We start from the raw sequence: 26,991 nt of genomic DNA, 5'->3' as shown, positions 1-26,991 counted from the left end.
TAAAGTAATTTCAGGGAAGGGCATGAGCAACTGGGAAAGCAGAATAGGTGGCAGTTAAGTACAGCCTCGGAGAAGCTCAGCATTCTACCCTGGGAGCTGGGGAGGGAGCACTTTCAAGGTATCTCTTCTGTCCTTTGTAGCTAAACTCCTCAAAAAGGCCCTCTACAATAGTGTCTGCACTTTCCTCTCATTCTCTTCCTAATCCTTTACAATCTAGCTTCCCAACTTATCATTCCAGTGGAACTTCTCTCTCCAAAGTTAAGGATCTCTTAATTGCCAAATACAAAGGCCTTTTCTCAGTCTTCCTTCTAGATCTCTCTGCAGCCTTTGACACTGCTGATCATTCTCTCCTCGATACTTTCTTCTCTAGGTTTCTGGGACCCCACCCTCTCCTGGTCTCCTCCTGACTGCTCCTCTGTCTCCTTTGCTAGATCCTCCTCCAGATCACACCTTCTAATTGTAGGTGTCCCTCAGGGTTCTGTCCCCGACCCTCTTCTTTTCTCCCTCTATACTATTTCACTTGGTAATTTCATCAGCTCCCATGGACTTAATTACCACCTTTATGCTGATGATTCTCAATTTCTGACTTCCAATCTTGCACCAACAACTGCCTTTCAGACATCTTGAATTGGGTGTCCAGTAGAAATCTTAAATTTCATCATGTCCAAAACTGAACTCACTACCTTTGCATCTAAACTCTCCCCAACTTCTACCTTCGTTGTTCCTGTAGAAGGCAACACCATTTCCCCCAGTCCCTCAGGCTCACAACCTGAATTTCTCACTCCTTTTACCCCCTATATCCAAACTGTTACCAAGGTCTGTCGATTTCATCTTGGTAACATCTCTCAAATATACCCCCTTCTCTCCTCTGACGTTGCCCCCACTCTGGGGTAGCCCTCATCACCTCACACCTGGACTACTGCAATAGCCTGCTGGTGAATCTGCCTGCCTCAAGTCTCTCTCCACTTCTATTCAGCCACTTAAGTGATTTTCCTAAAGCACAGGTATGATCATGTCACAGCCAGTCCTCCAATCAATAAATTCCACTGGCTTCCTATAGTCTACAGCAGGGGTGGGGAACCTTCAGCTTTGAGGCCTAGGTCCTCAAGTGAGGCCCTTTGACTGAATCCTTTTTCTCTAAAGTTTGGATTCAATCAAAGGGGACCTAGAGGCCACATGTCGCCTCAAGGCAGCAGGTTCCCTACCCATAGTCTACAGGAACAAATACAAAATGGGATTTGGCATTTAAAACCATTATAGCCTAGCCCCCTCCTACCTTTCCAATCTTCTAGCATCTTACTTCCTGACAAGTACTCTTCAATCCAGTGACCCTGGGCTCCTGGCTGTTCCATGAAAAAGACACTCATTTCTCTGCTCTGGCCATTTGCTCTGGCTGTCCCCAACCTGGAACCCTCTCCATCCTCCATTCAACTACTCATTTCCATGTTTTCTGTTAAATCCCAATTAAAATCCCACCTTTCACAGGAAGCCTACCCAACCCCTCAACTCTAGCACTTCCCTTTTTAATTATTTCCTATTTATCCTGTAAATAGTTTGTTTTGTATCTATGTGTTTGCATCTTGTCTCTTCCATTAGATTGTAAGCTTTTTGAGGGCAGGGACTGTCATTTGTCTCTTTTTATATCCCCAGCTATTAGCACAGGTGCTTAATAAATGCTTACTAATTGATTAGTAATTGGTTGAGTAGAGAGACCATCAGATGAAAAGAAACTGTGAAGGTAGAAATGTTAAATTTGGCAACTGATTGGGTTTGTGGAGTGAGGAAAATCAGGGAGATTACTGTCATTCTGGGTAACTCCTAACCTCCTTTGGCTATAAATAAATAAACACACGTACATATAAACACACACACCTACACGTACATATGCATGTATGTACATGTGTATATACACACAGAGAGGTTGTAAGCGCGTAAGCGCGCTTCAAGTTCCTTCTCACTCTGATTCATCTCCCACTCGGCTGGCAGAGATTTTCATCAAGTACGGGACTCACCCCGCCACTGTTTGCTCAACACAATCTAGCAGCTCTCTAGTACTTCGAGGATCCAATATCAATCTACGTTTCTCACTGAAATCAGCACTCCCCTCCACGTTCTCCGAGGTCCAGCTAAACTGGCGTTCTTGCTGGCCACACATAAAGCCGCGCTGGAGAGCGGCTGTCCCCGTTCCACAGCACGTTCTTCCTCTACATCTAGCATGAGGCCTCTCCTGGTTTCTCTCAAGGTTTCCTCATATTTTATTTGCACACATATTGTTTAGAAATATATTCGTGAGTCTGTCTCCCCCATTACAATGTAAGTACATAGAAGAGACACTTTCTTTCCATTTTTTTTTAAAGATTCAGCCCTAAGCACAGTGCCAGATGCTTAACAGTCAATGAATACTAGTTGACCGCATGATTAAATCTGGCATTTCTGGAGGGCCTGGGTGATAGATCAAACTTGGCCCCAGGTGTTCTTTATTTCAAGATCCACCTTCTTTGGGCACCTAACCTAGGCTTCCTGACTCCATTTTATAATCACAAATATGGAAAGTCAAGCTGACTGGACCATCGGACTTTTTAAGACGGAACACAGCACACACAAAAGGAGACCTGCACTGACTCTGTGGACAGAGCACTGCCCTGGAGCCAGAAAGATGTGGATTCAAATTCTTGCTAGCTGTGTGACTCTGGACAAGGCACTTAACCTCTGGTCTCAATTCCTTATCTGCAAATGGAAGGGGTTGGACTAAACGGCCTCGAAAGTGCCTCATAGTTCTAAATCTAAGGTTCTATAACTTACATATATACCCTTAGTTCAGAGGAGGAAACTGAGGCCCAGGGAGAGGTTAAGGACTTACCCAAGGTCACTGCGGAACCATCAAACCATGCATTTTTATACTACGGAACCCTGCCTCACCATCCAATGGGGAAGGCTGGGGGTGCCGGCGGCAGGGTAGGGGGGCTGGGATGAGCTCCGCAGCACAGGGGAGAACACAGGAGCGACCCTGATTGGATGGAGGGGGGCCGGGCCGGGGGCTGTGCGGTGCAATCCCGAGGCTGCGGGGTGGGAGGGGAAACGACTAGCGGAGGGAGGGCGGGGCCGGCCAGGGGCTCGCTGGGATTTCGCGCGTCCTCGGCTAGGAGGCGGGTTTTGCTCGGCTCGGGCCAGACTCGAAAGTGCATTGGTCCGGCAGCTGCAGCTGGAGCCCTGGGCAGGCGCTAAGGCTGAGCCGGCCCGAAGGACCCCGGGGGATGGGGCACCCCGAGCCGACCCTGCCCCCGGCGCCCGAGGCGGGCCACGCCAGTTACATAAAGGGCTTATATAAAGGGCTCAGCCGGCGCGGCCACATGGGCTGTAGTGAGAGGAGGTGCAGAAGAGGCAGCGGGGCCAACAGCTGCAGGTGCCCGCTCTTCACCACGGACGCCGTACCCGCAGCCCCGGCCCCGTCGCGGCCGCTCTGGGCGGCTAGGGCAGCCCGGTCCCCGGGGCATCCCCAGGACGGAGCGGACCATCACCCCCCGAGGGGGAAGAAGAGGAAGAGGGCAGCCCAGGGACGGCAGGGCTTGAGCCAGGTAAGGAGGAGATCCAAGGGGCCGTTGATGGAGATACCGGGCCGAGTGTCGGCGCTGCCTCTAGGACGACCTGGACCCTAGGGCCCCGGGGGAGTGAGACGCCACATCCCGCACCCACCCACCTCCACCCCGAAGTTGGGATGGTCCTCTAGGCTCCACTTCGGCTTAATTCAATGGACTGTTTACACTAGGGAGAATCCATCGCGGCTAAAGGTGTGGGGGAAGAGCTGGAGGGACAGGGTCCGGTGGATGAGAGCAAGACGAGATACAAACCGATAATGAGACGTCCTTATTCTGTTTTATGGAATTCTCGCCATCGTTTTCTCCTATTCGTTAAGACAGATTGATTAACAAGACAAGTGCTTTTAGATTCCCCTTTTCCCCCCACACAGCGGTTCAATGGTTTCGACCTTCCCGCTTTCCCCCCATTCAAGCGGCGGCCGCTGCTTCAGTCTTAAAGGGGCCGCGGCTGGAGGAGGAGGAGGAGGAGGAGGAGGAGGAGGAGGAGGAGGTGGTGGTGGTGGCGGTGGTGGCGGCGGTGGTGGTGGTGGCGGTGGTGGTGGTGGTAGTGGTAAGGATAAGCAGTACGGCCTGCGATCCCCGCCCTCCCCCTCGCCTCCCCCCTCTCCTCCACTCGGCCTCGTCGCCTAAACGATTCTTTTGCTTGCAGGTCCCAGCCCGAAGTCCCGCTCCGCCGCGTCCCGGGGCCGGACGGAGGGATGAAGAAAGGGGGACCCCGGCAGCGCCGTTGCTGCTCCCCCCGCCGCCCGCAGCCATGGAAACGGGCGAGGAGGACGGTGTTCGCCGAGGGACACAAAGCAGTGAGCGGAAAAGGCGAAGCCCAGGGCTCCGGGCGCCCAGCGCAAAGCTGAGGCCGGCAGCGGCGGCCCAGGCCCAGGCTCAGGCCCAGGCCCAGGCCATGGAGGCGGCCGCGGAAGAGGAGGCGGCCGCGGGCAAGGCCTACCTGGCGGCGGCGCTGAGGCGGCGAGAGGCGGCGGCGCGGCCGCGGTACAGCCTGCTGGCGGAGATCGGGCGCGGCAGCTACGGCGTGGTGTATGAGGCGGTGGCCGGGCGCAGCGGGGCCCGGGTGGCCGTGAAGAAGATCCGCTGCGACGCGCCCGAGAACGTGGAGCTGGCGCTGGCCGAGTTCTGGGCCCTGACCAGCCTCAAGCGGCGCCACCAGAACGTGGTGCAGTTCGAGGAGTGCGTCCTGCAGCGCAACGGGCTGGCCCAGCGCATGAGCCACGGCAACAAGAGCTCGCAGCTCTACCTGCGCCTGGTGGAGACCTCGCTCAAAGGTAGGCCCTGACCGAGCCCCCTCGGCCCTCCCGGGGTCCCGGCCTGCGCCCCCCGCCGCCCCGTGAGGGCCCCTCGAGATGCCCCTTCGCGGCTCGCAGGCTTTTAAAACCACCACTCTGGGCTTCACACCTGTTCCGTTGACATTGCTGTAACCCCAGGGCCTTTAGACTTCCTCCCTCCCAGCCGTAGCCCGGAGACCCCCCGGTACCGCACCCTTCCCCGCTTTCTGCCTCCTGGGATCCTGACTCTGTTTCTTTTACGGCTTACTGCCTTCCCTGGGTAGGCCCACCCGCCCCTCCTCGCTCCATCCCCTTCCTCTCACCCGCCACCCCCATCCCATTATACCCCAAGGTGCTTAATAAGAATACGAATAACAGCCTATAATAGGTTACATTTATATTCACTTGGAGCCAGTAATGCAAGTTTTGTTAACTCGGGACCTCCTGGTAGACTGAAGTTGTGGGGAGTGAGTTTGCTTAGTCCTGGTTGTAGATGTTTGTGTTGGAGAAGTCCGAGCTGGGACTTAGGTTTTCTGACTTTCAGTGCACTTTTATCAACAAGCAGTTTGTCAGAGTATATAGACTGCCAGGCACTGTTTGTGCTAGCCCCCAAGGAGTTTACATTCTATCAGTGAAAATAGTGGGTGTACAATAAATGCAGGTTGGGAGGCAGGAGTCATTAGCTGCTGGGATGGGATCAGTAAAAGGCCTTGTGTAGAGGGAGTAGAACTTGAGAAACTAAGAATTCCAAGGAGAAGGCAGGAGGGAGTAAATTGAAGGTATGGGGAGAGCCTTGCAAAGGTGCAGAGATGGGAGACAGAGGGTCATATACAGGAAGTAGTCTAGTTTGGTTGGACCCTAAGAGTGCATAAAAGGAAAGTAGAGGGAGAAATAAGCCAGGAAAGGTACATGAAACCATATTGTGAGAGACTTTTAAATTCCAAATGGAAAAGTTTGTATTTGATGCTAGAGACAGTTTGAGCAGGAGAGTGCCAGGGTCCTTCTCATTGGCTGACCCCTGCGCTATAGGAATATAACTTTGGCAGCTATTTGGGATGGAGGAGAGAAATAGGGCTTTTGCAGTGGTCTAGGCAAATGGTGATGAGGGCCTGGAGTAGAGGAGTGCTTGGGAAAGTTGAGAAGGGCATGGACGTCAGATGTGGAGGCAGAATTGATTAGAGTTGACAACTAAGACATACAGGATGAAGAAGGGTTGGGAGTCAAGGATGTGTTACTGGAAGAATCACTATTCTTTCAACTTGCCCACATCGCTGACTCCCAGCTCTCACTCTTAGCCCAATAGGTTAAGACTGACTAGGATTTAAAGAGGCTTCTTATTTCCCAGTTTTGGCTGTTTTTCTAGTTTCACCTGTTCTCAAAGGAAGGTGAATAAACTATCTAAAGCCCTATATTTTTAATCTCCCCAGCTTGGTTCGAGCATTGAATTTTAATTAGGCACAGAAGGTTTTATTGAACCCTCAGTTTCTTCATTCTGTGATAGAGATTAGAAATATTTACCTTACCTTTAGGTTTGAGCTATCAGAGCAGTTGTGAGGAAAGCACTTTTCAGAGCCTTATAGAAGTGTGAACTTGGCATGTATGTGGAGCTCATCCCAAAGATTGTCTGTCATATATTTTAGCTAGAGATCATCTAGCTTTCTGCCCACTCAACACATATAGGCCCTTTTGTCTTCTGAACAGACTGTTTCCCACTGAACTCTTCACGTTTTTGTTTTTATCCTGAGTCCACCTACATTTTCCCTCCATTACATCTACTTTTGATGTGTTTCTGCACTTTTGGATTGTGCTGGGGTAGGAGAGGGCAGCTTAAAGGACTGCCTTTGTTCAATACACATTCCCTTGTCTCTAAGTTCATTGTCAATCATGAAATGAGTTGGGTTTATAACTTCTAGACAATTTTCCTCTGGCCTTTAATTTCCTAGGGAATAGAATTAGACTTTTAAGATCCTTTTTACCTCTGAATCATATAACTTGACTTCTCTGAGCCCATTTTCTCTTTCTCTCCCTAGCCACTTGACCCCCACATACACTTTCAGGTCTCAGAAACAGGACCTTTGCTAAATAATGGAAACTTAAGGAAAGCACAAAATGAGGCTCCTTCATTTCAAGAGAGGGCCCACATTCACAACAAATAAGTGGATGAGCTAGCCCTTGAACTACTGTTCCTGAGCTCCTATTGGGATTTACAGTTTTTCCCATTTTACTGACTTGCCTGTGCTGGAAGAACATATCTGCTGTTGTACATTAAATTGTATGTTGGAGTATGGGAAAATTTTAACTTGGTAAAGTCAGTTTCTGAGGTCCCATCATAATTCCATTTAGCTAATCCAAATCAAACCTGAGCCAGAAACCCTTTTTCTAATATCCCAGACAAGGGATCATTCCGCTTCTTGAATATCTTCAGTAACAGGAACTCTTTAGGTAGCTTATTCATCACTTTTAGACATGATGATCTCATGTTCATTCAGTGGGGTATGAACCCCAAATGCTCAGAGCTACAAAAGGATCAATATACCATGTACGGGTGGGTATGAGGAGAAGGATCTTGTAGGTGTATCTTTATGTCTAGTACCTATATGGGTCTGTGGGCCATATACACAGAGCCCACCCACAGTTTCCTACCAGAACCTGGTCTTTCTCTTTTCCCAAGATAGAACTTTCTTTTGGGTTAAGTCTGTGCACATGCAGGTTCAGGTGCTTATCAGGTGTGGACTCTTTATTCTTTAAAGCCATTGCCCAAAACGATTGGGTTTGTAACATCCTATTGAGTAGATTAAAAAGGAATTTAGGTAGTCTGGAGTAGTGGAAAGAGCATTAAAGTCATCATCAGAATTTGAGTCCTGAGCATGTGCTGTACTTGGTGTGGGATCTTGAGCAAGTCACTTAAGTCATTTTCCTCCACCGTAAAATGAGAGCTGTAGAAGAGAACAGACAAGCAGGACAACTTTGAAAATTACCAGTTGAATTTATTATATAATTTAAAAGAAAAGCAAGCTGTATATAATAGAGATTTGCAATTTCATGTACAGTCCTCTTTCTGTTCTGTGTATGTGGAAATGCCCATTTGATTTAGTGGTTAATTTCAGAAGAAAAACAAATACATTATTGTAAAAATACAAAACAAGGAATTTGGTCTGGATGACCAGTGAAGTCTCAGCAGTAATTTTACAACTAGTTAAGCTTTGTTTTACCATATGGGGAAACTGAGGCTTGGGAGAAAAAGTGATTTGACTAGCTGAGTGTCCCAATGACAGAAGCCGTGTCCAGCAAACAGTGAATCCAGTTTTTTAGACTTCATCTAGATAGACTGAGTTAGAAGTTACTGTAGAGAACTCTCCTAACTTTATTGCTCATGTGAATAAGTATTTCTTAAGTGTTGAATTTGTCCTAATAGATCCAAAACAAACATATATTTTATACTTCCTATACTAAGGTGTTGTGAAGAATAGAAAAAAGTATTTAAGGCACCATCCTCCTTTAAGAAGCTACTTAAGTAGGCCATAAACATGTAAGAAGTTAAAGTTTAATCCTAATCCAAGACAAAAGTAGAAGAGAGAATGTAAGGTAGTACTTGACAAATTGCTAAATGAGTTGATATAGACAATAATTGTTACAAAAGGAGGTCAGAGGAGGGAAGAGATTTGTGGAACCTGAGGTGATTAAGGAAAGTTTCTTGGTAGAGGTAGGATTTGAATGGGCCTTGAAAATGAGAAGGTTAGAGCCTATTTCTCGTTTGAGCTAATATAATTTATATATAAATTTAATTAATTTATAGTGTAATTACTATATAATTTATTTGACTAAAATCATTCTCTATTGCTGGGATCCTCAGAACCTATCAGTTTGCCTTATTTGCTGGGTATAATCACTTTAGAATGGCAAAAAGGGATATTACATTTGTAATCCTTTTGCTTCTATATCCCATCTTTGCCTCCTCCTACTGTGACCATAGGCCAAAAAGTCTTAATTAAAAGTTTCCACAGGCATCTCAAACATATCCAAAACAATTCATTTCTTTTTCCCACCTAGTCTCCCCTTCTTCAGAACGTCCTTTTCTATCCAGGACACTACCATCCTCCCTATTGTCCAATTTCACAACCTCAGACTTGTTCTTTATTCTTCTTTTTATTTCATACCACATGTCCAATCAGTTTCCCAATCTTGTTCATTCTGCCTTCACAACATTCCTCCCATCCGTCTCCTCTTCTCATCACTGTTTCACTGGGCTGTTTTGCAATAGTCTCTCAATTGTTCTCCATACATCCAGTCTTTCCTCTCCAAACTGTCTTCCAGTTGCTAAAATGCTTTTCATAAAGCATGCCATATTCCTTGTTAAAAAAAAAAAAAAAGGGCGTCAGTGGCTTCTTATTACCTCTAGGTCTAGGATAAAATAAAATCCTCTAGTTTTTAAAAAAACCTTTTACAAGCTGACTGTAGCCTGGGGTAGTCAGGAATACCACTAACTTAGAGACACAAGACCAGAGTTCAAATCCCAGCTTTGCCAGTGGGACTGTGTGACCTTGGTCAAGTCACTTAAGCCTGGTTGGCTTCCTTATCTGTAAAATGAGGGGATTAGACTAGATAACTTCTAAGGCCACTGCAATCCAGCTCTTAATCTATGCTCCTGTATCAATTTTTAGACCTTTAACATCTGTAAGGGATGTCTAGATGTCTAGCTAACATAATGTTAGCTAGACATCTAGACATCTTCCAGTCGAGAAGAGAAGCAACTTTCCCAAGGCTGCACAGCAGGATCAGCAGCAGATTTCCTGATGTCGAATCTACTGCTTTTTACACTGCACTGTGGAAAAGCAACCCAGCTAGTAAGAAAGGTCTTCTGACTTTTTGATTGGTGCTGACTCCTGAGACAAATCCCACTTGGATCCTTTAGTTTTGCAAACAGGGTTTGACATGTTTTTACACTCCTAGGACAAGTCTAATGAAAGGAAAGACGAGTGAAATCCCGATCTTTCTTAGAACATAGAGTAGGGCTCCAATAGAAACTTCCCCAGACATCTGTGAACACTAGCATAAAATATAGCTATAGAATTGCAGAGATTCCTGCATGGAGTAGAAGCTAGGACTTGATAACTTCTAGAATCTCTTCTATAATTCTATGATATTAGCATAGCAGTTTGCATCTGGAAAGGACCTTAGAGATCCTTGTGTCTATCGCCATTTTGCAGATGGGAAAAGGGAAGCCCCAGAGAGAAGGAAGCAGGTAACTTTATTCAATCAACAAGTATTTATTAAGTGTTTACTGCGTGCCTAGACACTATTCTAGAAGCCAAAGGTACAAGTACAAAAAAATGAAATGACACCTACTTGAACTTCCATTCCAACAGGTACAAGTACATATAAAGAGTCTATACAACATAAATATAAAATTATAAATACATATGTACCATTCCCCCCTCCCCACCAAGCATTTAATTATATATGGGAGAAAGGGTTACTCAGAGTTGGAATGAAGAAAGTCTTCATATAGAAGATGATGCCTGAGGTGCAGATAGGGAGAGAGGACATTCCAGGCATAGGGACAGCCAGTGCAAAGACGCAGTGAGGGGAAATGGAGTGTCATGTGTGAGGAATAGAGAAAGGGCCAGTTTGGCTAGATTCCCAAGAATGAGAAGGGGAGTGATGTCCAATAAGACTCAAAAAATAGATTGGGAGCCAGCTTTTTGGGCTTTTAAAACTAAGCAGAGAACTTCATATATTATTCTAGAGGAAATAGGAAGCCACTGGGGTTGGTTGAGAAGAAAAGTAACATAGTCAGACCTGCTTTTAAGGAAAATTATTTGACATCAGGGTATAACACAACTGGAGTATAGTTGCCTGGAGCACTCCATAGTGGTAAATGTGCTAAGTGGAAAGGTAAGGGTTAGACAGAAGAAATGTTGTGATTGTGGAACAGCAGGACTTAGCATCTCATTGGTTTTATGGAGTGAGATGTTGAGGATCATGTGAGATTACAAATCTGAGGCTGTGGAAGGGCCCTCAGCAGACCCTCAGAAGATTGGAGAGGGATGGAAGTTCAGTTTTAGACAAGTTGAGTGGAAGAGATCTATAGGACATCCAGTTTAAAGCATATCTAGTAGGCATTTGGTGAAGCTTGGGGGAGACTGCAGCTGGATACATATATCTGGGTGTCATCTGCATAGAGATATGATAATTAAACCCTTGGGAGCTGATGAGGTTCTCTAGAAGGAGAAGAAGGGCCAAGTTTGACCAAGGTCACAGAATATTGAGCCAGGGCTGGCTGCTTATCACCCCCAAGAAGGTAGCTCTGTGACCCTGAACAAGTCACTTGAGTGTCATTTTGCTCCTCTAAATTAGGGATAAAAATACTTGAACCCACCTAGCACATTAGGGTTTTAGTAAAGCAAAGTGCAACAACATTGCAAGGTTAAAATCTTTAGTTCTGGGCACCCAGCTTTGAGCAAAGGAGAAGAAAGCTAAGGATCTCTCAGAAGGAATCAGTATGATGGAAAGAGCATGGAACCTAAAATCCCAAAGCCCTTGATTTGGCAAGGGTCCCATGGCTAGATACATGTGAATCCTGTTAGGACAATTCACCTGTTTCCTTGTCTTTAAATTGGGGATAATGATACTTGAACTATTTAACTCTCGTTGTGAGGCAGATATTTTTGCAAAATGTGAGCTAATGTCACCAGCGTCATCTGTTGGTGACTACCATGATGTTGGGGCAGCCTAAGGGATTTCTAGAATTCATTTTGTGGTAGTCAGGATTGAGTTTTGTGGTTGTCCTCTGGGGTAAGCTTTTTTTATCCCTGCCCTCTAGCTATTGGGGACCATAGCCTAGCATTTAGGGAATCATCCACAAGGGCTGTTTTCTAATCATTCATCCATACACTTAGGGTATATAATCTCCCTTGCTCCTGAAGGACACTTGAGCTGACTGCCTGCCTCCCTCTGCACTGTGCTTGGGGACTTTAGGGAGAGCATAGTATGACCCCAGGAGATGGAAGAAAGCTTAAGTTAATTAAGAGGTTTGATTAATTGAGGTGCTATCTTAGGAAGGGAATTATTTGAGAATAGTGTTTTTCATGAGATAGTACTCAGATTAGGTATGTGTGGTTTTTTACTATGCTAATCAAAGGTTTCTAACCTTCAACTAAGAACCCGTTTCATTGTCTAACTCAAAAACCTTTAGAATAACTGACATTTATAGTTTGTGCTTACCAAGCATTATTACCTGCATCATTTCATATATGATTCCCAAAGAAATGTTGTAAAATCAGTAGTAAAAGTTTGGTAGAATATATTGCCGTGGGTTCTAATCTCAATCTTGTCACTAACTTGGTATGTGACTTCTGTGCAAATCACTTTTCTCTGGGGCTCAGTTTGCCCAGTTATAAAATAAAGGTTGAATTAGGTGACTTCTAAGGTCCCCTCCAGCTCTAAAATTCTGTGATTCTGCTAAGTATCATCCTCATTTTTCAGTGGGGGGGGTGGGGGGGGAACAAACCCAGAGGCAGCCCAAGACTACATAGTTAGCCTATACAGTAGTAGTTAAAGGTGCCATCAGAACCATAGTTCCTCTACCAAGGACAGGGCTCCTCTTTCCACCAGAGGTATTTTAAAAAATTCTGTTCTGTCTGCTCTCCTAACCTATTTGTGTGCTATAATGAGTATTTTTTTTTCTTTCCCTTCTCAGTCAGCATCTCTATACCACAGTGGGTTTTTTTGTTGCAGCGTTTCACAAATAATTGCCAACCCCTTCGTCCAGTGAGAACTGTGTGCTTTACAGAACTCTCCCTAATTCTCATTGGTGAAATGTACTCCCTGTTAGGGAAAGTGGGATATAAATATAGTCCTGAAGAGATAAGAGGGAATATATCTAAAGGATACTCTGGACTTCTCTCATTCTCAAAAACTTGAAGGTAAGTTACTTGCCCAGAGTAAACGGGAGAGGCAGCACAATGTAGCAGAAAAAGTTCAGCCCCTATACGTGTCACTGAATGTGATCCGGTAAATGCAGGAGTGCCCATCCCTGACCTTAGCAGTTTCTTCCTTGTATTTCTCCCTTGTCAAATTGAGAGGATTGGATTAGATCTGTGAGAAACTCCAGAGCTCACCTGTTACAAACCCGTTATTTTACAGGGGGGAAACTGAGGCCCAGAAAAGTTGTTAACCTTTAACCCAGGCTCTCTGACTGTAGGTTTAGTGTTTTTCCCATGTTTATATCATGGGGCTTGAAGCTGTCTGGTGAACAGTTTGTTAATTCCCAGGGCATTCCATTCTGTTGCTGCATAGTTCTGATTGTTAGAAAAATTCTTTCTTTTTATTGAGTGAAAAAGTTCTTAGATATGTTCCAGCTGTGATCTTCTGATAGCAGGTTTGGCAAGAAAAAATAATCTCTTAACCACATTGTGATCTGCTGGTGTTAAAGTGGGGAGCTGACCTTGAAAAGTGATGTCTTGTTGTGTGAAAGTGGTGAACACTCAGTTCCTGGGCAAGCTTCCATTGATACACATAAGTGGTGTAGCCACCATTTGAAGATTATGGGACAGCCTGGCCTTTGGTTTGCCAAGATACAGTTCTGAGCCTAGTGCTAGTTACTGAGGGAGATTTGCCAGGGTGGGGTGAGCCGAAGTCATCTTCTCTTCTCCGAGTGGTTCTATCCACAGAACACTGACTAAGATTACCAAATGTTGCACTCAGATGATGACCTTTCCTGCCTATTATATGCGGGGATACTTAGGACCCTGGAACTGTGCCAATACTGTTCAGAGTTTAAAAGGGACCTCAGAAATTACCTGAACCAACCCCCTAGCTGATCATAAATGACTGTAACGTCAGAGGAGGGGAGTCTTCGATCATCTAACACCCTCATTTTAAAAATGTGAAAACATACCCAGAGATATAAAGTAGTAACTTGCTCAGGAACTAATATTTGAAACCAAGTCCTTTGACTCCAAATCTAATACTCTTGAGTATATCATTAATGTGGAATGACATCCAAAAAGGATCTGAGATTGTCAGATTTTGAAGGAACTTAAAAATCATTTAATCGAAGTTCCTTGTTTATAGATGAATGGTTGTTGTCCTTTGTTCTCAAAGAGGACCAAAATGGCATCACTATGTTAAAGTCAAGTTTCAGTATGTCTGACTGTGGCTGATCAGACAAATACAAGCTTGGAATGCTCTACCACAGGTTGGGCATAAAATAGTCCATGTGAACATTTGGGGTGGATTTTCCAAATTTGTGTGTCCTGCATTTCCCTCGAGCTGTTTCAGTTCTGCTTTGCTTATAGAGCACAGCACCTTTTCTGATGTGAGCATGCCATGCTGAGCGGTCCTGTGCCAGTGTCTCCCATGTCACACAATCAGTTCCAAAGTTCTTGAGACCATGAGAGTGTCCTTATATTGCTTCTTCTGAAACTGAAGCTCAAAGAGGGGGAAATTATTTATCCAACCTTTTACAACTAGTAAGGGTCAAAGCTGGCACTCACACCCAAATCTGATTCCAAGTCCAATACACTATGCATTACATCTTATGACCCCTAGGGTATCATTCAACAGATTTGAAATGTGATTGTAGCTTCAAACAACAGGTTGACGTTTAGGCTTTAGTCTGGAAAGCTTTGCAGTCTACTAGACTTCAGGCAAGCTAGATCTGGCACCAAGTATTATCCTCCTCAAAGTTGAGACTGTGTGGCTAAGAGGGATTTTTTCTTGCTAAATCAGTAAGTAGCAAGTTTAGAGGTAGGACTAAGGCCCTCATGCCGGTGAGTTCTCTTGCTTAATGACGGGCTTTGTGGTCAGAACTAAGGTAACATACAGCCTCTCGCTAAAATTTGCCACATGGGAATCCAAGAATATGGAAACAAATTCTTTAGTGTTCCTAATATTCCATCTCTTGAAACAAACTAGTAAAAGCAAAAAGAACAGTGAGATCAAAAAAATAAGACTGAAAGAGGAAGAGAAACTAGAAAGATCATAGTTTAAGCATTGTTACCTCATATTCTCCTAGCAGTCATTCTGCTAGGAGCATCATTAATAGAAGTCTACTGTCTAGCTACCCTCTGTCCTGGAACCATATCTGAAATTCTTGGTCAACTTCTAGTTGCCAGATTTTTGGAAACTGATGTATATACCAAAGGACACTAACCAAGATGGGGACAAGGCTGAAAGCCTCATGTCATGTATCTCAAGGACTTATGTGCAGGAAAAGAATGCACTTGGTCAGAGAGGCTAAAATTATGATAGATGGATAGAAGTTACTGGGAGGCAGGTTTCAATTTAATTTAAAGAAGAATTTCTAACAATCAAAACTTGGCAACACCAGGATGAATTTCCTTGAAAATCCCATCACTGGATATGTTAAAGAAGGCTGTATGACTGTTCAGAATAATAGGAAGGGACATCACAGGTAAGGAAACTGAGACCCAGAGAAGTTAAATGACTTGCCTAAGGTCACACAAGGTGATTAAGTGGCAGAGCAGATATTTAAACTCACGTTTCATGACTCCCAAGTTCATTAGAAAAAAAAAATCATGGCTTTTTCCTCATACTCATTGTTGGGCTAAATAACCTCTGAATTGCTTTCTGGCTCTGAAGTCTAGGATTGTTTGAGGTTCTGTTTTGGGATGGTCTGCCTTCCCCAAGTGGTCCATATGTCATAGTATTTGTAATGCTCCTTAGGCTTAAAGCAACTTTTAAAATTAAAAATTTTTATTCTTTACGACTCTCAGTTCTAATGACCAGCCATCCCTTAGGGTAAATAAGTACTTGAGTCAAGCAAAACAGAGGAATACATTGACCGTGTCTGAAAACGCATAGCTTATTCTGCTATTTTTTTGCTGATGGACAGGAGGTGTGTCACAGTGTAGTCCTCAGAAATCATGGCTTGTTTCTGTTTAATCAGAAGTGTTAGTCTTTCAGTACTGTTTTCCTTTACATCATCGGTGATGATCATGTAAGTTATTCTAGTTCTGCTTACTTTGCTATGAACCAGTTCATACCCAATTTCCTAAGTTCTTTTGAGTTTTTTTGTCATTCGTTATGGTATAATAATGTTCCATTATATCTATATGCCATAATTTGCTAAAAGCTTTTTCTTTTAACTGCTCCTCATTTAAATCTAGCAGCTTTGATTTTGTTCCTGCAAAAACTTTTTCAATTTTATAATTCAAAAATGGTCTTCTTAATCTTCTATGATCATCTTCATTGATCCCTTCATCTTTATACCTCTAATTTTAGATTCATGGACTCTTAACTGCCCTGTTAGCCAAAGTAGATAAAATGTGCTCTCTTCTGGACTTAACATGTTGTAACTTTAAAAAAAGTTTTGATAGTTTTATATGATAGAAGGGAATATGCCCTTTCCCATCAAACCTTCTCTTTTGGCATCTTGTTTCATCACCACCCCTGGATAACCTTCCTCCCCTCTTTTCTCCCATTAAAAATGCCATTTGGTTTTTCCCAATTAATGCCTATGAACACATTTGTTATTAAGTGCCTATTATATGCTAGGGGCTAGGTATAAAAAGACAAACTCGAAACAGCCCCTGCTCTCAAGGAGCTTACCTTCTACCTGGAGAGACATGTCCATATTCTCAATCTCTACAAAATAAATACAAAACTTTTTAGGGAGGGTAGTAGCAGTTGGTAAAGATGAATCAGGAAGAATGTCTTCTAAAAAGTGTTACTTGGATTTAACGTTAAAGGAAGAGATTGTCTGAAACCGGTAAGGAGAGACTTGTATTGGTGGCCTGGAGAATGGCCAGTGCAAAGGCCTAGAGAATGGAACTGAAGGATTAGCCAGAAAACCAATTTGATTGGATCAGTGTGGGAAAGGGGGTGGTATAGAATGAGACTAGACAAGTAGTTTGGGGTTAAGTTGTGAAATGGACTTTCAAGTCAAGCAGAGGAGTTGATCTTTTCTCCCGGAGGCCAACAGAGTCACTGAAATTTGAATAGGGTGACAACATGTTCAGATCTGCACATTAGGAAAGGCACTTTGGCAGCTATATGAAGGATGAATAAAACTTGGAGGGAAACAGAGGCATTTCTGTTCTGGTTGTCAGTGACTTGAGTGGTAAGAATAGGACTGATGTGAAAGATACTGTCAAGGTAGAAAGGACTAGATTTGGTGATTGATTGGTTCCTTGAAGTGAGAAACAGTGAGGAGCTCAGGGTAACATGGAGGCTGAGAACCTGGGATCCTAGAAAGAGCAGATCCTTGAAGAGAGCAGAGAAAGTTTGGCACCTTAGCCAGTAGCTTAGTAATGGGAGACCAGGGACTGAAACCTCCCCCCTTCTCAACCAAGTCCTCTGACAAGACTACTTGATCTGTCTACTACACCACACTGTGAAAAGGAGCCTGTTTTGTTCAAGGAACAGCTAGGAAGTCTTGGGTCAAACATACCCTTCATGTAAGAAAAGTGGGAGATCAAATTGAATTGGTAGAATTGGTTAGATTTATAAAGGATCTTGAAAGCTAGGCAGAAAAACTTGTTTTTAATTATGATTAATAATTTAAGCGGAGTCAGATTGGTAGAGAGAGGAATAGCCTTGAATTGAGAACTCAGATTCAAGGCTTCATTTTAACAGTGGTCTTGTCACCCTAGCCGGGTCACTCAATCCTGAAGGACCTGAGGCAAGAGCTCAAGGAGCAAAATAGTTGCAGATCTCCATTGACCCTGAATAAAATAGAAGGTAGCCAATTCAGAAACTGTCTTGGGTTTCTGAGCTTGGGTTTGGCGTGGTAGATCAGATAACAGCTTACATTTATGTAGATCTTAATTTTATAAAGGATATTTCTCACAAAAAAAACTATGAGGCAGGTGAGTGCAAGTATCATAGAAATTTTTTAAAATAGATCTTATTTTTTCCCAATTACACAAAGACAATATTTAACATTATCATATTAATTTTACTCGTGAGAAAACAGACCAGGTTAAACAACTTGTCCACAGACCTACATGATCAGTCAGTGATAGAACTAAAATGTGAGCCCAGATCATCAAACTCCAGTCTAGTCTCCTTACTAGAGAATTTAGTCTCCTTCCCACTACCCCTTGTTGTTTCTCAATCAAATAGAAATAAGACCTGGGTTCTAGTCTTACCTTTGTGACATTGAGACTCTAATCTGAAAGCTGAGTTTTTGTTTTTGGTGTTTTTTTTTTTAATTTACAGGACAGCAACATTATATGCTTTGAGTTTCTTAGTTTAATTTTACGTAATCTTATGATTAGAAGTCAGTATAGCATATGATAATAATTGATTAAATCAAGTATCATTTCTCCACTCTAAGGAGGTGTTTGCCATTAGTTGCTGTTTCTTTAAACTAAGCAGTTCTGTCTTTGTACTGAACCCATCAATCTCTTATTCCTGAATGTGCCAGGCAGTAGCTTATGAAGATGCGTGAGTACTCTTTGATCCATGAATAATATCAGAGAGCCCTATTTCATTCTGAGTTCATTCATTCTACATCACTCTGTGATGTAGGGTAGGGGAAGACACTTAGGGACAGAATTTGGCCCATGGTCATAGAGATGCTAGAATTTAGGGGAAAGGAATGAGTTGTAACCAAGGTGTATGACATAGATTCATCTTTAGTCTCAGAATTAGAACTTGAGGATGGTGGGACATTGAGACCAAATTTAACTTGAAATCGGAATCCTGCCTATAACATCCCTGACAAGTATTTACACCATCTCTTCTGAAATATCTCTGGGGACTGGAAACACATTACATCTTGAAGCAGTCTACACTTCTCTAGAGTGGTAGTATCCACAGTATCCACAGTGCTGTGGATACAAGAGTTATTTATTTGATGAAGGGCTTTCTAAATAAATGAGAATTCTAGGATCTAGAGTGGAAATGATCATCTCTTTTACAGATGAGGAAACTGATGCTCAGAGAGGTGAACTAATTTAAATGATAAGGATATTTAAGCATTAGTGATGGCAGTAACTTGGATGGTCATTTGTCTGGGAGGTATGTAATTGGGCACAGCTCATGCTCTGGGAAGGTGTTGAACTAGATGACCTCTGAGGTCCTTCCAAGCCTCTGATTCTGTCACTCAAGATTATATATTTAGATCTGGAAGAAGAACATCTAGTCCAGCCCTCTCATTTTACAAATGATGAACAGAAGCTCAGAATGGTCAAGTGATTTGCCCACAGTCTCAAAGGCAGTGAGTAGTAGAGCTTGGATTCGAACCCAGGTCCTCTAACTCTTGCCCCTACCACACTTGTCCAAGTTTACACAGGAAATTAGTGGCAGAGCTCTGGAATACAACTCAGTCACATGAATTCAAGGCTTTTCTTACTATGTTATCTAGTAACAACATTCAAAATTCTCATGGGTCTTATAAAGGCTTTGATGGTTTTATAATTCTTTTTATTCTCTGCTTTCCACTTGATAATGTTATATGCAGCAATCTACTACCTGGGGATCAAAGATAAAGTCAGTGGGCTCATTAGTATTTTTTAGTAATAATGATAATTTAAAACATTTGTATAGTCCTTTATGCTTTTCCTGAGGACTTTGCTAATTTGGTTTTTGTCATAGCCTTGTAAGATAGCGTAGGCACTTACTTAAGATTATCCCCATTTGAGAGATGGGGAAAACTGAAGGCCCTTGAGGTGTGATTCACCTAGTTTCACACAAATGCTTTCCTCAAACAAAACCCTGCAAGATAAGAGTAATGTAAGCCAGGACTGTAGTTCACATCTCTTGGCTTCCATTGTTCTGTCCATCATGTTATACATCTCCCATGTGAACATGATTATGAATAAAAGAGCTGGGAGAGTCTAAAGAGAATTCTGCTTCTTTAGTCAGGTGAATGAAAGGCTAACCTATTGCTGACATCAATGAGAGCCCATTCCAGAATGGATAGAGACCATTTAGGCAAATCATATAAATTTGATGAAAAAGGACCTTAAGAGATAGAGATATCTAGTCCAGATCCTTTATTCTTTCAACAAACCTTTCATATGTACCGTGTGCAGTTTTGTTCCTTCTAGGGAGAAAATAAAAATAAGGAATTCCCATCTTCAAGGGGACTGCATTTTAGTAGGAGAAATAACACATATTTAACTAGTAACTATAATAGAAATTAAAATGAAAGAAGTCCATAAGAAAGGCATGAATAAGGTGGAGCCAGTGTCTGTAGTGGAGAAAGCACCGGACTGAGTGGCCAAGTCAGGAGGTAAAAATCATCCTGGTTCTTCCCTTACTGTTATTGTGTGTAATCCTAACATTTACCTTCTTCAAGTCTCAGTTTCCTTCTCTATAAAGTGAAGTGGTTATACTAGATAACAGGAATAACTACTATTTACATAATACATTTAATATCTCATTTGGTCTCAGGAGATATTCATCTTTTTTGGGGTCATGGAGCCCTTTGACAATCTGCTGAAGCCTCTGGACCCCTTTCCAGGGTAATATTTTTAAGTTTGTTTTTTTTAATAGGACTACAAAGGAAGCCAATGATGTTTAAATAGTTATTAAAATATTTTAAAAAACAAAACAAACCCCTGATAGATGATTTCTAAAGTCTTTTGCTGAGAACATCAAGAAGGGCAAGATCCTTTCCAGCTGGGGAGATGGGAGAAGTGCTGTTTGAGGGTTGGAGAGCACAAAAGCAGGTGAAGGTTTAGAAGACATTGTAGATGGATGGAACAATGTGAGCCAAATTGTCAAGACTGAAAGCCCACAGGATGCATTTGGCCGGGGGCAGGTACATGAAGTGGAGGGTGCTTTTTTGAGGTAAGGCTAGGACAGAGAGAAGGTTAGAGCCTAGACCCCTTTGGAGGGCCTTGAACACTAGGCAGTGGGGTTATGTTGCAGTGCAAGTGTTGGAGAGCCAGAGATAGGCTTAGGGTCCCCAATCTGGCGCTCCTTTTCTCATACTTTGATCTTTTATCATTCATAACAAAATATGAAAGAAAAAGCTCCCTGCAGGCAACTTGAGACTAGGGCATCTCAGAAGAGCCACCCTAATGAAATGACAAACTCCGTACACTTCACTGTTCAGTACTTGTGTAAACATTTTTGTATCTGGAACAAGGCATAGCTCTCTGTTTTCCATTCTGTCATGCCTTGTCTTTAGCTTACTATGGGCGTCTTCAGACTGGGAGCGTCTCTTCCTGTTCCCTGTATTCATCTCCAAAAACAACCCCACCCCCTTTTCCTCTCCCCTTCAGCCTTCTACTTCTGCCCCTTCATCCCCTTTTCTACCTCATACCTTAAACAGCAGCTCTGGTTTCCCAACTGAGTCTTTTGGAACAAAGGACTCTTCGAGGATCCCTTGATCTCTACTGGTCTAGCAACAATGACCCACTCCCCCTTATAGCAATTCAAGCTTTTCTCCCACTCCAATTCTCACCCTACCCTTCAGAATTGTGAGGTATATTTTGTTTTGTAGACTGGCTTTTCCACCCCTGTAGTCATAGTTACCAACTTTGTATATAAAATAACCAGCATTTCCCAAAATGTCACTGATGTTTGCAGACATGGCCTATGAGAAAAGAATTGGATGACTTTTTAATCTTTTCCTTTTTGGCTCCACCTACAGTTGGAAATATCAAGCTTTCTTTCCCAGGGAAATAATTTGAAAATTTGATTGGTTTCAGAAATCTCTGTTTTGCTTTGATTTTTTTTCTTAGTATTTATAGTACTTCAGAGTTGATGACCTAGAAAGTGGATTATGATAAAGAGAACTAACAGATTTTTTAAAAATACATCCATCTTCCCTAAACTGGTTCTACCTGTATTACATCAAGATTCAAAGCAACATAAACAAATTATATAATTACAGGGGAAATGAGCTATTACAGGGAAATGTGTGCTTTGAGAAAGGTCATGTGTAGGGCCACAGTCAGAAACCTGAGGATAAACTTGCTTCTGGTCTTCTTAGTAGAATTTTAAAACCTAAACCCACTGTTGTCTTTCCAGTCATGTGCCCTGTTTTAAGTTAGTAGATTATTGGAATGCCAGATTGTGTATAATGTAGTCTTAGAATCAAACATCATTAAAACTGAAGAGTCTTAGAACAATTAACATAACTGGAAAGGACATCAGGACCAAGAACACTCAAGATTCCTTAAGAGTGTAGTATATTAAATGTAGAAGAAAATGGTACCTTAGATAATAAAACAATTTTAGAGATGTAACAGACTTCATTCATTTATCATAAGCCTATTTTGAAGCAGGGTTTTTTACCACCTAACCTAGGTTGGAAGTGCAGTGGCCACTTATGAGCCAATTGACATGGAAGCTTTGACTGCTTCCTTTTTCTTACCTGGGTTGGTTTACCCTGGTTCCTCACTTGTGGGCTCTCACCATATTGGCACCGTGGACATTCAGTTGATGTGTTTTAGGCCACTGCAGCTCAGAACTCTTGAGCTCACTCAATCCACGAGTCTCATTCCCAAAAGTAGAGACAGATAACAAGTGAGTTCCTACTGCATCTGGGTGTGGGGTAGACTTTAGAGGCCTTTTATTACAAAGAAGTCATTTGAGGCCCAGAGACCATTGACTTGTTCAGTGTCGCAGAGCTAATATCAAAGTCAAAGTGTAGTACCTTACTCTTCAGAATACTGATCCAAAGTTTTGTTGTTGTTGTTTTTACATCAAGTTGAGCAGCTAATGGTGGGAAAGCACATTAGAGTAGAAGGTTCAAAATGTATAGTTGGGTTTTTTTTTAATTTGTTTACCTAGCCACTCTCCTTCCAACTCCCTCACAAGTGTCCTTTGGAGTTTTTAGAATAGAAGACTCCTTTGGATACATAGTAACTCAAAGATAGTGAAAGGAATTTGCCTATTGCTTGGTGATAATCAAACATTTATTAAGCACCTACTATATAGTAGACACAGTCCCAGACTAATGATAGAAATAAACCACAAAAATGACAGACTGTGCCTTTAAGGAGCTTACTTTCTTTTGGGTGACTGTGGTAGATATACAAAATAAATACAATATAATTGGTGAGGAAGACACAACTGGGGATAGGTGGCAAGAGAAAATCAGCAAAGACCTTATGTAGAAGGTGGCATTCAAGCAGATTATTGAAGGGAGGTAGGGATTCCAAGGGTCAGAGATGAGGGGGAAGAGCATCTCAGGCTTGGCAAGGGGGAGGGTGCACGGCACAGAGACTGGAGATACTGTGTCATGTGTGAATGACAACAAGGACACCAGTTTGGCAGGGACTATGAAATACCTAAATGTAATATTATTGAGAATGAAAAAGTACGTTGGGGCTTGGTTGTGAAGAGTTAATAAATCCCAAAGAGTTAAGAAGAGTTAAATAGCAAACAGAAGAAGTTCGTATTTGACCCTAGAAGAATAAAAAGTTATTGTCATGTATTTGGCTGACATGGACAGGCTTGTGCTTTGGGGAAGTTACTTTGGCATCTGTGTGGAGGAGGGATTGGAGAGGGGAGAGACTCAGCGAGGGAGGCAAGGAGATCAGTTACAAGGTTCTCCCTTGTTACGGTTGTCTTTGAGATCACCACTTGCCTCCCCTTCCTTCTCATTTTGTAGATGAGGAAACTGGGAATCATCAGAGAAGTGATTTGCCCAAGTCCCATGGCTTAGTTAGAGGAAGAGCTAAAGCTGGAATCCAAATGTTGGGGTTCCTATCCAGTACTCTTTCCACTATACTGCTTACTGAATTAGGGCATGAAAAGGAATTTCAGTAGGTTAGGTGAACTTCATCCACATTGCACAAAGAAAAGTATGAAGTTAATGGAACAATGCTCATTAGAATCATAAAAATGTATTTCTGGAGGGATTGTGATATTTCCAAATTGTATGTGAAAAAACTGAGGCCCAGAGAAGTGAGATGTCTTAGTTCTTAGTGAGTAACATGCCTCTAACTTTGATTCCAGATCTCACCGTACTTAAGTCTCTCCTATAGGAAAACACAGTACTTAAAATAATAAAGTTTGACTTTTATAGCAATAGGTTCAGGTTGACATCAAGTCAAAAAAGATCCATTCACTAATATTCCCTGATAAGGGGGGGGGGGAGGGAAAGTGGGAGTGTTTTGAATCAACAAACATTTATTAAGTTCATATTCTTGACCCAAAAGATACAAAGATGAAAAATGATACAGTCTTGCCCTAAAACCTTAGTATAGGGTTGGGGACTAGCTTGAGGGGTAGGGGAAAATTGAAAATATAAATAATAAATATGATATGAGATGGACAATGATTAAAAAAAGAAAATAGAGTACTTAAAGTTGCAGGAAGGGAGAGAGGGTGGGAAATAGTTCAAAGAAGACTTCAAGGAAGAGATGGCCCCTAAGTGGGGCCTTAAAGGAGAAAGGTAGAGACATCTGTAAATGGAGATGAAGGTAAGGCTCTTCCAAGCATGGTTCACAGAATAAAGAGAGGAACAGTGATCTTAGAGGGTAAGAGCAAGGGATGAAAAATAATCCAGTATGGAAATGTGGGACAGGTAAGTTGGAACAAAGTGATGAAGAATCTTAAATGCAGTTGAAACTTAAGTAGGTAATGGGAAGGCATCTAAACATTTTAGAGTTGTAGAAGAACACCAAGATTATATGATAAGTGGAAAAAACACCAGAATTGGAGTCGAGATATGGGTTGACATTCCATCTCCATTGCTTATTGGTTTTGTAACTATGTAATTCCTTTAATGTCTTTGAACCTCTATTACCTTTTCTGCAAAATGGGGATAATATTTTTACTCCCTTCCTTACAGGGTTGTGAGATTGTAAACTTCAAAGCAGTATATATAAATGTGTTATTATTTGAGTGGCAGTGTAGCTAATGGATATGTGTGTGTATGTGTGTATATATATGTACATATATACACACATATTTATTTATAGTTAGGATACCAGAATTCAAATCCATCTCTGCTACTTACTACCTGTGTGACTCTGCGAGACATCTAGCTCTTTGGGCATGAGTTTTCTATCTACAAAATGAAAAAGTTGGACTAATTGATCTCAGAGGCCCATTCCAAAGATCTCTAGAAATTCTGTGGTGAGCCTGGGTATCTGTTGCTTTTCTCACCACAAAATTTTCAGTGCCATTGCCTAAAGTCTGAGTTAGCCCATCTCACACAATTGAAGCTATTTCCTGTCCTCTTCACACAGGTGAAAGGATTCTGGGTTATGCAGAGGAGCCCTGCTATCTCTGGTTTGTCATGGAGTTCTGTGAAGGGGGAGATCTGAATCAGTATGTGCTGTCCCGTCGGCCAGACCCAGCCACCAACCGAAGCTTCATGCTGCAGCTTACTAGTGCCATCGCCTTCCTACACAAAAACCACATCGTGCACAGGGACCTCAAGCCGGACAACATCCTAATCACTGAGAAATCTGGGGTCCCCGTCCTTAAGGTTGCTGACTTTGGACTCAGCAAAGTCTGTGCTGGGCTGGCACCTCGAGGGAAAGAGGGCAGTCAGGACAACAAAAATGTGAATGTGAATAAATATTGGTTGTCCTCAGCCTGTGGCTCTGACTTCTACATGGCCCCTGAGGTCTGGGAGGGGCACTACACTGCCAAGGCGGACATCTTTGCCCTAGGCATTATTATTTGGGCTATGATAGAGCGGATCACATTCATTGACTCCGAGACCAAGAAGGAACTGCTGGGGACCTACATCAAACAGGGGACAGAGATTGTACCCGTAGGGGAAGCGCTGCTAGAGAACCCAAAGATGGAGTTGCACATCCCCCAGAAACGCAGGACTTCCATGTCTGAGGGGATAAAGCAGCTCTTGAAAGATATGTTAGCTGCTAACCCACAAGACCGACCTGATGCCTTTGAGCTTGAAACAAGAATGGACCAAGTCACATGTGCTGCTTAAAATTCAGGGCAAAGCATCCCGGGCGTTTTATAACTGGGTGAGTATTTGGTTGGATCTGGGTTTTTTTCTCCTCACAGAAGTCTGTGAAGAACCAAGGGATATCCTGAGAAACTTTGACTCTATATTAGGAACTTATAGCTATTAATGTAATGGAAGGAGCCCTGGATTTTCAATCAGAAGGCTCTGATACTAATAACTGTATGACCTTGAGCAAATCACTTAATCTCTCTGTACCCCCATTTTCTCATCTCCAAAATGGGAGTGGTAATACTTGCTACCTCAAAAGGCTTTTGGAAAGATCAGAAGAGATAATTGCATAAAAAGTATTATGTACACTGAAAGGAGGAACTATATGAACAGGTCTTGCTTGTCATCTTTCATAGTCATAAATTTAGTCTCAAGGGATTCTTAGATGTCACATGTACTAATCCCTTAACTTTACAAATGACTGAATTATTTCCCCAAGAGAGGAAGTAGCTTGCCCAAGGTGTGACAGAGGTAGCAAGCAGCAGAGTGAGGATTTGAACCTCAATTCTCCAACTCTAAATCAGTGCTTTTACTACTAAGACCTACTACCACTTGAGCTGTTAATGATTTTTTTGAGTATAAATGTACCTACTTAGGATAGAGGATAATAAGGTACTTGCTGAGTTTCTAGTACGGGTATATACCCACAGCCATTCTTGGTTGGCTGAAGGCATGACGTGGATTTTAAAACAGATTGAAGAGGGTTTATTCCTGCATTCTGGTAGCTGGGCAGATCCCAAAGCCATCTCTGGACTTCTGGAGAAGAAACAAACCCCATTTCCTGTTGGAGTCAAGAAGGAGCAGGAGATTTGTGGGCAACTCTTTGGTCTGAGAGATACAGCAGAACCCACAAGAAAGTGGAGTATATAGTCTAGAGCGCAGAAACTCTAATCAAGAATAATAAATTGTGATGAACCAATCAGAGCTGCTTCTAGTCAAGTTATTGACCAGAGCACAATGATTTCTTTCCCATATTTAGCTCTTAAAATATATTCTGATACAATACAAAAAAAAATCATGAAATGTCTCTTGTCTGAAGGATACTGTACTATTTTTAATCTGTGAAGAAGCCTTAGTGACAACCTGCAGCCCACACCCTCTTGCCTCAGTGGGGGATGGCCAGGTAACATCTTCAGTCCTCAAATGAAGCAGGCTCAGTTCTGGGATGGTATAGTCTCTAGCAATGAATAACTTACTCCCATTCTCTAGTTCTCTTTCTCTCCCCTTCCCGCCTTTTCCTGTCCCAGCACTC

The 26,991-nt window shown here is 42.7% G+C and overlaps 2 protein-coding genes across 14 annotated transcripts in view; one reads left to right on the top strand and one right to left on the bottom strand.

The window, feature by feature from the left end:
- PDYN (prodynorphin) overlaps positions 1-4,630 on the bottom strand; it is a 106,794-nt gene extending 102,164 nt beyond the window's left edge. For 9 of the 10 annotated variants that reach the window (XM_072632406.1, XM_072632407.1, XM_072632409.1 and 6 more), the window contains exon 1: positions 2,861-3,133. The gene's annotated coding sequence lies outside the window, so the exon portion shown is untranslated. Of the gene's footprint in view, positions 1-2,860; positions 3,134-4,539 lie in introns of those variants that run through there. The other variant, XM_072632405.1, reaches the window with a different exon arrangement.
- Positions 3,154-26,991, top strand: part of STK35 (serine/threonine kinase 35) — a 121,101-nt gene continuing 97,263 nt past the window's right edge. For 2 of the 4 annotated variants that reach the window (XM_072632401.1, XM_072632400.1), the window contains exons 1-3: positions 3,154-3,575; positions 4,246-4,873; positions 25,000-25,749. In XM_072632401.1, coding sequence (XP_072488502.1) covers positions 3,255-3,575; positions 4,246-4,873; positions 25,000-25,712 — 1,662 coding nt within the window. In that variant the 5' untranslated portion in view covers positions 3,154-3,254 and the 3' untranslated portion in view covers positions 25,713-25,749. Of the gene's footprint in view, positions 3,576-4,245; positions 4,874-24,999; positions 25,750-26,432; positions 26,662-26,991 lie in introns of those variants that run through there. The other 2 variants (XM_072632402.1, XM_072632403.1) reach the window with 2 other exon arrangements.

This window comes from Notamacropus eugenii, chromosome 1 (genome assembly GCF_028372415.1).
Source record: "Notamacropus eugenii isolate mMacEug1 chromosome 1, mMacEug1.pri_v2, whole genome shotgun sequence".
NCBI lineage: Eukaryota > Metazoa > Chordata > Mammalia > Diprotodontia > Macropodidae > Notamacropus > Notamacropus eugenii.
Note: the sequence above shows the minus strand (reverse complement) of the source record. Positions and strands in the feature narration are given on the sequence as shown.